This window comes from Pinus tabuliformis, chromosome Q, assembly GCF_031772625.1.
Source record: "Pinus tabuliformis cultivar Carrire ecotype Pingquan chromosome Q, CPIR1, whole genome shotgun sequence".
Classification (NCBI taxonomy): domain Eukaryota; kingdom Viridiplantae; phylum Streptophyta; class Pinopsida; order Pinales; family Pinaceae; genus Pinus; species Pinus tabuliformis.
In genome coordinates this window covers 1,332,550,424-1,332,564,155 of record NC_142296.1, presented here as the reverse complement: position 1 = coordinate 1,332,564,155, position 13,732 = coordinate 1,332,550,424, and the positions used below count along the sequence as shown (strand labels likewise).

Sequence of the window (13,732 nt, the reverse complement as noted above, 5' to 3'; positions counted from 1 at the left end):
AGAGGATTGAGGCAGGGGTGCTCTCTTTCACCTCTCCTTTTTGTCATTCAAGCCTCTGTTCTTAGTTTCTATCTGAATAAAAAGCAGCAAGATCATGCTATCAACAGGTTGTGCATTGCAAGAGGGGTGAAGCGCATCAATCATGCACTTTTCGTTGACGATACCCTCTGTCTGGGAGCTGCAACTCCTTAATCAGCTATCAACTTCAAAGCAGTTTTGGATGACTTCTGCAAAATCTCAGGCAGTGAGCTAAACAAGGGGAAATGTCAGATTTTTTGTTGGAATACTCCTGCTTCCACTGCATCCTCCATAGCTAGATGTTTGGGATTTTATGCCTCCATTAGTTTGTCCTCTTTCAAATATCTTGGGCTGCCAGTCTTCAACAAGAGACTGGCAAGGAAAGACTGGACTTCTCTCATAGATAAATTCAAATCAAAGATGCATTCCTAGGGTTCCTCTTGGCTTAACATCGCTGGCAAAGCTGTGCTTGTCAAAGCAGTTCTCAACAGTCTTTCGATCTTCAAATTTGCAGTCCTTCTGGCACCAGTGGGAACTATAAAAAAGATGGATGAATCAGGGGCTTTTTTTGGAAAGGAGACAAGCACAATGACAAGAAATTCTCTCTAATCTGTTGGGATATAGTCACAAAACCATATCTCGAAGGAGGATTAAATCTCAAAGATCTGAATGCCAAAAATCTTGCTATGGGAGCCAAACTAGCATGGAAAATAATCGCTCCTAATCCTAGCTGGGCTCAGATTGCGCTATGGAAGAAGTACTTTAGAGGCCCGTGGCTCCGGTGTTTAGACCACCCCAAAAACTCGCCCAGAACGCACTTCAGCATTCTCCTTAACAAAATCACGTTTATGATTAACAGTTATGCCCATTGGGTTCTTGGTAACGGTAAGAAAATTCAGGTTTGGAAGGACAAAATCATGAATCGACCCCCTTTGGAAGACGCTGGCAATTTTACAGTGCTTAGGAATTGGTTGGAGGCAACGCACATACATACTCTGTGGGATCTGTCGGATTGGACAGAGAATTACTGGACGGGCTGGAAGAGGTTACCAGTGCCCATCGATCTGGAAAATGAATGGACGGCTCTCAAAGCCCATCTCCATGGATTGGCTCCCCTCCACGCCAACAGAAAGGACGCAAGAGGCTGGGAAAACAGTCGCTCTGGTTATACAGTCAAACAAGGTTACCTCAAGTTCTTAGAGCGCCCAAACGTCCCTCCCAACCCAGCTCCCTGGGCAGGGATATGGAACTTCCCGTCTATACCAAAAATTGATCATTTTTGCTGGATTTTTAGCCATCAAAAAATTCTTACCGAGGACAGACTTCAAAACAAAGGATTTAAGGGACCATCCAGATGTGTTCTTTATAAGACAAATTCTGAAACCGCTCTCCATATAATGATCGAATGTAATTTCACAAAATCTGTCTGGCAGGATCTGCTGGATAATTGGAATCTCGATCTCAATTTCCCCACTTCAGTTCAAGAGCTGTTTGCAGGTTGGATGGCCAGATACCCAGGTGTTCAACCAAAGAACAAAAAGATCAGAGCAGCATGGAGTGCTTTGCCAAAATTCACTAGTTGGCAGGTTTGGTTAGAAAGAAACAGGAGGATTTTTCAAGACAAAGCTCATGATCACAGAATAGTAGCTAATTCAGTGAAGTGCCAATTAAGTGAGTGGTTGGAAGGCATAGATGAAAATTCAAACCTCAGTCAACATGACAGAGAGCTGGGAACGGCCTTCAAGATTAGCTTCCATAAACCAAGAAGCCCACCTCCAGAACTTGAAGTTTGGCAAATCAGGAAAAATGAGATTGAATTCCAGTAATGGTTGTCCAAGCAATTAATTCCATCTCTTTTTCTTGACGGAGCAGCTAAAGGGAATCTAGGGAAAGCTGGGGCAGGTGGTCACATTATCATGCCAGACAACATTTCTTCTCATAACTTTGCCTGGGGGCTTGGACATACATCAAGCATGCAAGCCGAGGCTCTTGCCCTCTTGCAAGGGGTAATCTTCCTCAAGGAGCTGGGAATTCGGGAAGCAAACATTCTCGGAGACTCCCAAGTTATTATAAGAGCTGTGGTGACCAACTCCAACCCTTCTGATCTGCACCTAGCCAGGCTTCTTTCCAGAATCAAAAGCATTTCAAAATCGCTTCGCTTGACATATTTTCATGTTCTAAGAGCAAATAACAAAGCAGCAGACGCCCAAGCAAACATTGCAGTCCATTTAGAAGCTGGAACCGTTCTCAGAAACAAGGAATTTCTGTGGACTCCTATTCCATGAAAAGATATGTTTTATTGTTTCCTATTAAATCAGTTTGTCTGCATTTTTCATCTAGGACAATTAGCATTCAAAGACCATTTTGAAAATTGTAAAAAGAGGAAGAGGATAAGAGCAAAAGCCAATCCCCTCTTGGCAGAACGGCATGTTGGAAAGTGCTCCTCATTTTGTAACCGAATTTGTGGCCATTGGCCAAGCAGATAATGAAACACCATAACCGTTCTTGTTAAAAAAAAATAATATAAGAAGATTTTATATAATAATATTAAATATTTAATAATATAATAATAAAATATTATAAAATTTAAATTTTAGGGTTTAAACTTTCATATATTAAACCCTAGAGTTTATGAATTCCTCGTGTTTATTGATCATTCATATTTTAAATATTTATCCCAAGATATTAATTTCTTAGGGATTAATATTTTAAACCCAACAAATTAATAAACCAAAGAGATTAAGTTATAAACCCAAGGAGTTAAATTATAAATTAAAGAAATTATTAATATTATAAAATGAACTCACTAACAAACCGAAGGATTTAATATTATAAACCCAATGAATTAGTAAACCCAAGTGATAAATATTATAAACCTAAAGGATTAATAAACCGAAGGAATCAATATTAAAAATACATGGGATTAATAAACCCTATCAATTAACATTTTAAACTCAAGGGATTATTAAACCCTAGGAATTAATATTTTAAACTAAAAATACTAAGGAATTCAATTAAAAACCCAAAGGAATTATTAATATTATAAACCCAAGGGACTAATAAACACAAATTTTTAATATTATAAACCCAAAAAATTAGTGAACCCAAGGGATAAATATTATAAACCTAAGCGATCAACAAATCTATGAGATCAATGTTAAAAATACAAGGGATTTATAAACTGAGGAATTAACATTTTAAACACAATTGATATTTTAAACCCAAGGAATTGATAAACCCACATGATTATTAATATTATAAACCCAAGGGATTAATAAACCCTAGAGATTGTTAATATTATAAACCCAACCACATTAGTAAATGTGGTTGAAAAATACTGCTAAGCATTAATGGTATAAATCTAATATTAATCATAAAATTGATATTCATATTGATAAATATATAATATTAAAAATAATAATAATATTTAAAAATAACTATTATGATAAAAATATTATTATTATTATCATTAACCATGATTATTAATTTATATTAATAATTTTATAATATCAACAAATTATTATTATTTAATAATATTATTACTATTATTATTTTTAATTAAATTTAATATTATTATTGTTGAGGGGTTGTGTATAGATGTGATCGACTATTCTCTTATGGAACTTCTTAATGTGAAGTCACCATTTCAATTTCCCTCTTGGACATGATGAACATATAGTCTCACCAAACTTACTAAAAAATAATAATATCATTATTAAATAATAAATATAATTATATTAATTAATAATATTAACTAATAATACATAGTTAATAATGAGTAATTAATTAACAATAATAACAATAATAATAATAATAATAATGGTAATTTCATATATATGTGTGTGTGTGTGTTATATTTATTGTTAATAATAGTAATAAATTAATTATTGTTAATTAATTAGTTAATATAAAAACAATAAATAAATAACAATAATAATTCATTAAATAATAATTATTATTCATTAATTTATTTTTTTATATTAATTAATTAATTAACAATAATTTATTTATTATTATTATTATTTATTAAAAAATTATATATCTATCTATTATATCTATATATATATATATATATATATATATATATATATATGGGTTTAATTAATTAAGCTCAGGGGATTATAAACCAAAGTGAATAATATTACACCCAAGAGATTAACATTATAAACCAAGGTATATAAACCATAAGATAAATATTGTAAACCCTAGAATTATCATGGGTGACCATAGTTGATTTTCATGTTGAGACAATCACTGTGATAATGCGATGTTGCACCATGGTTGACCATGATTGGTTTTCATATGTAGCAAATCTTTGTTACAATGAAACGTTGGACCATGGTTGATTTTCATATTGAGAAAATTTTTGTTACAATGTGATGTTGGACCATGGTTTTCCATGGTTATAAACCAAGGGTATTTATATTGAACCCAAGGATTAATATTATAAACCCTATGAATAATATTCAACCCTAGGCCTAAGAACCTTTAGATTAATAAACCCAAGGGAATAATAAACCAAAGGGAATAATACTAAAAATATAAGGGATATAAACTCTAATCGACTAATAAACCAAAAGGATTAATACTAAAACCCAAGAGGTTATAAACGCAAGGGATAAATATTATAAACCGAAGGTATATAAACCCCAATATAAATATTATAAACCTTAAAATAAACATGGTTGACCATATTTTACCATGGTTGATTTTCATATTGAGACAATATGTGTCTCAATGCGATGTAGGATGATGGGTGATCATGTTTGACCATTATTGATTGCCATATCAACACAATCTTTGACACAATGTGATTTTGGACCATGAAAACCATATGAATAATATTATACCCTAGGAATAAGAACCCTTAAGTTAATAAACCCAAGGGAATAATATTAAATTGAAGGGATAGTATTATAAACCTAAAGTATATAAACCCCAAGATAAATATTATAAACCCTAAAATAAACATGGTTGACCATGGTTGATTTTCATATTGAGACAATTATTGTCACAATGTGATGTAGGACAATGGGCCACCATGTTTGACCATTATTGATTGTCATATTGACACAATCTTTGTCACAATGAGACGTTGGACCATGGAAACCTTATGAATAATATTATACCTGTGAATAAGAACCCTTAGATTAATAAACCAAAGAGATTGACATTATAAACCCAAGGGACTAGTAAACCAAAAGGATTAATACTAAAAACCCAAGGGATTATAAACCCAAGGGAATAATAGTAGACCGAAGGGATAAATATTATAAACCCAAGGTATATAAACCCTAAGATAAATATTATAAACCATAAAATAAACATGGTTGACCATGGTTTATTTTCATATTGAGACAATCCTTGTCACAATGTGACGTATGACAATGGGTGACCATGTTTGACCATTATTGATTACCATATCGACACAATCTTTGTCACAATGTGACATTGGACCATGGAAACCCTATGATTAATATTATATCCTAGGAATAAGAACCCTTAGATTAATAAACCCAAGGGACTAATAAACCAAAAGGATTAATACTAAAAACTCAAGGGATTATAAACTCAAGGGAATAATATTAAACACAAGGAATAAATATTTTAAACCAAAAGGTAAATATAATAAACCCTAAAATAAACATGGTTGACCATGGTTTACCATGTTTGATTTTCATATTGAGACAATCCTTGTCACAATGCGACGTAGGACAATGGGTGATGATGTTTGACCATTATTGATTACCATATCGACACAATATTTGTCACAATGTGACATTTGACAATGGAAAACCTATGAATAATATTATACAATAGCAATAGGAACCCTTCAGTTAATAAACCCAAGGGAGTGACATTATATATCCAGGGGACTAATAAACCAAAAGTATTAATACTAAAAGCCCAAGGGTTTATAAACCCAAGGGATAAATATTATAAACCTAAGGTATATAAACCCTAAGATAAATATTATAAACCCTAAAAGAAACATGGTTGACCATGGTTTTCCCTAGTTTATTTTTATATTGAGACAATCGTTTTCACAATGTGAAGTAGGACAATGGGTGACCATGTTTGACCATTATTGATTTCCATCTCGACAAAATCTTTGTCTCAATGCGAATTTGGATTGTGGAAACCCTATGAATAATATTATTCCCTAAGAATAAGAATCCTTAGATTAATAAACCAAAGGGATTGAAATTATAAACCTAAGAGACTAATAAACCTGAAGGATTAATACTAAAAACCCAATGAAATAATAGTCAACCCAAGGGATAAATATTATAAATCCAAGGTATGTAAACCCTAAGATAAATATTATAAATTATAAAATAAACATGGTCGACCATGGTTGATCATGGTTGACCACGGTTTACCATGGTTTACTTTTGTATTGAGGCAATCCTTGTCACAATGTGACATATGACGATGGACGACCATGTTTGATCGTTATTGATTACCATATTGACACAATATTTGTCACAATGCGACATTGGACCATGAAAACCCTGTGATTAATATTATATCATAAGAATAAGAACCCTTAGATTTATAGACCAAAGGGACTAATAAACCAAAAGGATTAATACCAAAAATTCAAGGGATTATAAACATAAGGGATACATATTATAAACCCAAGGACTATAAACCCTAAGATAGATATAATAAACCCTAAAACAAACATGGTTGACCATGGTTTACCATGGTTGATTTTCATATTGAGACAATCATTTTCATAATTCGATGTAGGACAATGGGCAACCATGTTTGACCATTTTCAATTTCCATATCGATATAATCTTTGTCACAATGTTACATTGACAGTTGAAATCCTATGAATAATATTATGCCCTAGGAATAAGAACCCTTATATTCATAAACCCAAGGGATTAACATTATAAACCAAAGGGATCAATACTAAAAACCCAAGGGATTATAAAATCAAGGGATAGATATTATAAATGAAAGGTATATAAGCTTCAAGGTAAATATTATAAACCCTAAAATAAACATGGTTGACCATGATTTACTATGTTTAATTTTCATATTAAGACAATCCTTGTCACCATGTGGCATTGGACAATGGTCGATCATGTTTGACCATTATTGATTACCATAACGACATAATCTTTTTCACAATGCGATGTTGGATCATTGTTGACCAAGGTTGATTTTGATATTGATAGAATCGTTTTTACCATATGAAGTTGGACCATGGTTGACCATGATTGACCAAGATTGACTATTGTTAACGAAGAATAACCTTCATTGACCATGGTTTATATCAAACTATAATATTAAACTAAATATTATAAACCTTAACATCATAACCCCAATATTGTATAATCCATAAGATTAATATTATAAACTCGAAGATAAATATATTAAACTGTAAGTTTAATATACTAAACCCTAAGATTATAACCCCTAACGTTATTATTATAAACCCAACGAATTAATATTATAAATTCTTGTAATTAATAAACCTTAGGAATAAGAACCCTTAAGTTAATAAATGCAAGGGATTGACATTATAAATCCAAGGGACTAATAAACCAAAAGTATTAATACTAAAAACCTAAGGGAATATAAACCCAAGGGAATAAAATTAAACCCACGAGATAAATATTATAAACCTAAGGTATATAAACCCCAAGATAAATATTATAAACCCTAAAATAAACATGCTTGACCATGGTTTTCCACGGATCATTTTCATATTGAGACAATTGTTGCTACAATGTGAAGTAGGAAAATGGGCGACCATTTTTTACCATTATTGATTTCCATTTCGACACAATATTTGTGACAATGAAACTTTGGATCGTGGAAACACTATGAATAATATTATGCCCTAGGAATAAGAACCATTAGATTAATAAACCAAAGGGATTGGAATCGTAAATCTAAGGGACTAATAAACCTGAATGGTTAATACTAAAACCCAAGGGATTATAAACTGAAGGGAATAATAGTAGACCCAAGGGATAAATACTATAAACCCAAGGTATGTAAACCCTAAGATAAATATTATAAACCATCAAATAAACATGGTTGACCATGGTTTACCACAATTTACCATGGTTTATTTTCATATTGAGACAATCATTGTCATGATACGACATATGATGATGGGTGACCATGTTTGACCATTATTGATTACCATATTGACACAATATTTGTCACTGTGACGTTGGACCATGAAAACCCTGTGATTAATATTATAACCTAAGAATAAGAACCCTTAGATTAATAGACCCAAGGGACTAATAAATCAAAAGGATTAATACTAAAAACTAAAGGGAATATAAACCCAAGGGAATAATATTAAACACAAGGGATAAATATTATAAACCCAAGGAATATAAACCACAAGATAGATATAATAAACCCTAAAATAAACATGGTTGACGAGGGAAAATTTTAAGGATGAAAAATTATCTTGAAGTTTAAAACATTGACGAAACTCACTAGTCCTGAATATACAAACTATAAAATGTTTGTTGATGTATTTGGAAAATTATTCAGATTTATAATGATTTTATATACTCTCTATATAATGTTGGCTATTTTAAAGGTAAAATAATTTTATATTGGAAAATTTGGGCGAATCAATTTTATAAAAAATGGAAATTCGTGAATCTTTTTTTGGAAAAAGCATGGAAAATTAGCCCACCTGCGAAGATTAGCCCCTAAAATTTTCCATGTGGTTGACCATGGTTGATTTTCATATTGAGATAATCATTGTCACAATGTGACATAGGATGATGGACGACAATGTTTGAACATTATTGATTGCCATATCAACATAATCTTTGTCATAATGTGACATTTGATAGTGGAAATCCTATGAATAATATTATGCCCTAGGAATAAGAACCCTTAATTTAATAAACACAATGTATTAACTTAATAAACCAATGGGATCAATACTAAAAACCAAAGGGATTATAAACCCAAGGGAATAATATTAAACTCAAGGGATAAATATTATAAACGCAAGGTATATAAGCTTCGAGATAAATATTATAAACGCAAGGTATATAAGCTTCGAGATAAATATTATGAACGCTAAAATAAGCATGGTTGACCATGATTTACCCATGTTTAGTTTTCATATTGAGACAATCCTTGTCACCATGCCACATTGGACAATGGTCGACCATGTTTGACCACTATTGATTACCATATCGACATAATCTTTTTCACAATGCGACATTGGACCATGGTTGAGAAGGGTTGATTTTAATATTGATAGAATCTTTGTCAACATATGAAGTTGGACCATGGTTGACGATGATTGATTTCACATAGGACGGCTAGCCATGGTTGGCCAAGATTGACCATGGTTAACAAAGATTAACCTTCGTTGACCATGGTTTATATCAAACTCTAATATTAAACTAAATATTATAAACCCTAACATCATAACCCCAATATTGTATAATCCATAAGATTAATATTATAAACTCGAAGATAAATATATTAAACTGTAAGTTTAATATACTAAACCCTAAGATTATAACCCCTAACATTATTATTATAAACCCAACGGATTAATATTATAAAATCTTGTAATTAATAAACCCTAGGAATAAGAACGCTTAAGTTAATAAACCCAAGGGATTGACATTATAAATCCAAGGGACTAATAAACCAAAAGTGTTAATACTAAAACGCCAAGGGATTATAAACCCAAGGGAATAATATTAAGCCCAAGGGGTAAATATTATAAACCTAAGGTATATAAAGCCCAAGATAAATATGAAAAACCATAAAACAAACATCATTGCCCATGTTTTTCCATGGCTAATTTTCATATTGGGGAAATCATTGTGACAATGGGAAGTAGGACAATGGGTGACCATGTTTGGCCATTTGTTTGGATGGGGTCCCCTTAGTTAGTTATTATGTTATGTTAAATAATAACCTAAGTAGATCTATGCGAACTCTACTCTAGGATTGTTTTCGGGTGCACGTAATTAGATAAATTAACTATTAAGGGTCCACAAAGACCCATCGTAGACCTTCGTAAAGGTCTAAGGGCTGTTTAGACAAAGTTGCATTACTGAGCCCTACGGGGCTTATAGATCTGTGTGAAGGCAGATCTAGGGCACTAAAAGACATCACACTAATCTCTGGATGCGAAAACTTGGTTCCAGCATCCCCCCATACTGCTTTGGGTGAGTTTGCAGCCTGCGCTACACAAGTTGTTGCCTAAAGAGCTAGTAGTGTAGGGTTTTGTTGGTTGGCACAACTAACTCTGAACTTGGATCAGGACCCCCTAAGCCAAAAAATGGTTACGTTTCCGGGATCAAGATCTACTTGAAAGAGATGTGTGATGTCACATCACTAGAATCCGATCAAGATCATGACAACTGTCTAGTATAAGCTGAAGGACTTGCAGCAGATGCAACAGATAATCAGGCTGGCCATAGAAGGCTCAGCCACAAAGAATTTAGTCGAAGAGGTCGAGCAGGCAGCTACACAGAGCGTTTTCGAGGTTGCAGTAGTTCAGGTGGATCTGGGGGATCTTTGCAGCAAGATCATAGCACCAACCGAGTGACTCGAGGGCGAGTCTCGATCTTTGTGTTGGGGGCCTATTGGGGTGGGGTCCCCTTAGTCAGTTTTGGGCTTAAAATGACCCAAGTTTTGATGTAATTTTTGTAAATAATGTAAATTCTCCATAATTTGTGGATGCAAAGTGTATAGATGATTAGGAGTCAAAGGGATTTTAGCCCCTTGTTTATGTAAAATTTGAGTCGGTTTTGAGATCCACCAATGGTCCATGGACCATGGGATTGTATGTAAAAAGTGATAAATAGGTGTGTCTTAGAGAGTCTAAGGCATGTATATGTGAATAACGAATGCAGTCTGAGAAGTGATGGCATAGATAAGTGGGTCAGATAGGAGAGAAAGGATTTGCAACTGAGTGCACAGAGGCCTAGGTAGAGTCTACAACTCAGTGCATGGACCCTTGCAGCTGAGTGCACTGGGAAGTTTTGAGTCTGTATTTTGAACTGGAAATCAATAAAGAGTTGTTCCTAAAGAAATATTATGTATTGTTGTTTACTTTTGTTTATGACATATGCTGTTCATGAATAATATGTTTATGGAATATTGATATAATGATGTGTGATTCTCTTTAATAAGACTTACTAATTGTATGCAATGCATGTTAAATACTTTTGTGAAGACTCAGATGAATTCTATTATGTTTAATAATAACCTAAGTAGATTTGTGTGAAATCTACTCTAGGGTTGTTTTCAGGTGCGTGTAAGTAGATAAATTGACTGTTAAGGGTCCACAACGACCAATCATAGACCTTTGTGAAGGTCTAAGGGCCGTTTAGACAAAGTTGTTGTATCGAGCCCTAGGGGCTTATAGATCCATGTGAAGGTAGATCTAGGGTGCTAAAAGACATCATAGTGATCTCTGGATGCATAAACTTGGTTCCAACATCCCCACATACTACTTCAGGTGAGACTGCAGCCTACGCTATGCAGGTTGTTGCTGAAAGGCCAGTAGTGTAGGGTTTTTTTGGTTGGTGCAACTAACTCTGAACCTAGGTCAGGACCCCCTGAGCCAACAAATGGTTCCATTGTTAGGACTGGGATCTACTTGAAACAGATGTGTGATGTCACATCACTAGAATCGACCAAGAAAGAAATTGAAAATTCGTTGGTGCAGAAAATTCATGAGTTCATGGTGGAAGAAAACATGAATCTGCGCCTGTCAAAGGAGTAGTGGTTGAACAGGTACTCGTACACGAAGATACATGAGATCTTATTCTTTACTTTGCCCATCGAACTGTACAAGTGGTTAGCCAAATTGACAGCTAGCTAAGGAAGGTGGAAGCTTGATAATCCTATAGCGCGGACTCCTGAATTAGTGTGGCAATTAGAAGCCTCTTAAAACCAGATCACACAGGCTATTGATCACTTTCTCGATTGAATTATAGGAGAATATTTTACAGAGTTTGGGGTTGATACTTAGGTCAACTAGAGAAAAGTGGAGCAAAGGTTTTTCAATGGACTGCGAGGTAAGTATCTAAGGTTTTTTTATACCAAGATTAAAATGTTGTTTTTAAAAAAAATGGGTGATGCCATTACCTTGATTTTTGGATCTATGCAAAGTAGACAATTCTTTAGAGATCGAGAAAGAGTAGGACCAAGGTATAGCCCTCTTATTGGACCTCCTGTAAGTGATGAAGAAGGGGCAGAACAGACTCTGTCGCGAAGTGTTGTTCAACTAATCACTCAAGGGTTCCCTCGAATAAATCATCCATCCACTCCACCTCCACCTCCACCCCCACCAGATACATCGTCGCCCACACCTCCAACTCCACCACCACCATATGTCATGGTGAATACAATGAAGCTACCGATTTTAAAAGTCATAGAGAGTGAAGACACAGAGAAATTTTGGTTTGTTTAGGGTGTTTTTTGGATTGCACAATAGATTACTGATGATAATATAAAGAAAGCACAGTTGGTTAATGCATTTTAGGATCATGCACTGACTTGGTATATCAAGTTTTTTTTTTTATCAACCTCTTGCATTTCTAGAAGATATTAAGGCTGCTTTAAACTAGGAGTTTAGTAAGCCTAAGTCTAACTCGTAGTCAATAGTTTGATTAAAGGAAATCACGATGAGGGTTGATGAGACGCCTTGGGAATTAGATCAAAGGTTGAAATGTGTAATTTGAGAAGCAAACATGTAGCTCACAAATGGTCAGCATTGTGAATGGTTTATAGCTTCGCTTCTGCCACACCTAAGGATTTCTTTGTCACAATAGAAGATAAGAACATAGGCAAAAGCCTTGGATATCCCAATGAGATTGCATGCAATGCCCATTCAGGATGCGACCTTGGGGGTGTAGCAGACTCACTCCCAGTTACAATACCCCTGCTTGGAATTATAGAGCTTGAAGAAAGACAAGGAGACTAAACTAGAGGTGCACATGGAAGTTTGGTATCTGAAGTGTAAGAGCCAAGGGCATAATAAAGACCATTGTCCCATATTCGTGAATTATATTACAAGAGGGGTACCAATCCCCCTGAAGTGAGAAGCCCTAGTAGGGCCAAGCATGGGAGCTGCGCTATGGTGCACTATTTGTCAGGTTGTTGGGAAACATGCAACAGATAACTGTCATTTGCTTCAAACGTCTGTTCAGACACCCCAGCAGTTGTTCTGTGACTTCTGCAAATTAGTGGGCCACGATGAGTACCATTGTTGTAGCTATGAGATGATGATGGAAAGAATGCCTACATACGAGATTCAAGCAAAAACTCAGCCTCTAGATCAAGGCATCGGAGGGGTGTGTAGAGGTTATTGTTATGCTCTTAACCTGCAAAAAGTTACCCAAATACAGAATATGCGAAGAAAGATACCCAGAACATAGAATAGTGAGAGACAACAGCAAATATTTTATTATTCAGAAAGCAATGTTCACTGGCCTCTTCGAGGGGGCAACCTCCAATAGAGCAGATCTCGATTCAAAAATAAGACACGATGCTCCTCGTAGGGAGTCTCTATCCTTTATAAATGACTCATACATGCAATACCATGGATCAATACCCTGGGTTTTATTAATACCATCTATCTAATACTACGGCCCATTTACAACTAACTATGGTCCCGTCATTATTTGCGGGTTAACCACTTACAATTATTAATATGGGCTTTATTGACTCTTGACTATGA

The 13,732-nt window shown here is 34.4% G+C and overlaps 1 protein-coding gene across 1 annotated transcript; it reads left to right on the top strand.

The window, feature by feature from the left end:
* The first annotated feature begins 866 nt into the window (after positions 1 to 866).
* Positions 867 to 1,844, top strand: LOC149224764 (uncharacterized). Its single transcript, XM_089388278.1, has one exon. The coding sequence runs from the start codon at positions 867 to 869 to the stop codon at positions 1,842 to 1,844; it is 978 nt and encodes a 325-aa protein (XP_089244404.1).
* Positions 1,845 to 13,732: the final 11,888 nt, after the last annotated feature.

Excerpts from the sequence above, each read along its gene's own strand:
- LOC149224764 (XM_089388278.1), top strand. The coding sequence starts at position 867 with ATGATTAACAGTTATGCCCATTGGGTTCTTGGTAACGGTAAGAAAATT.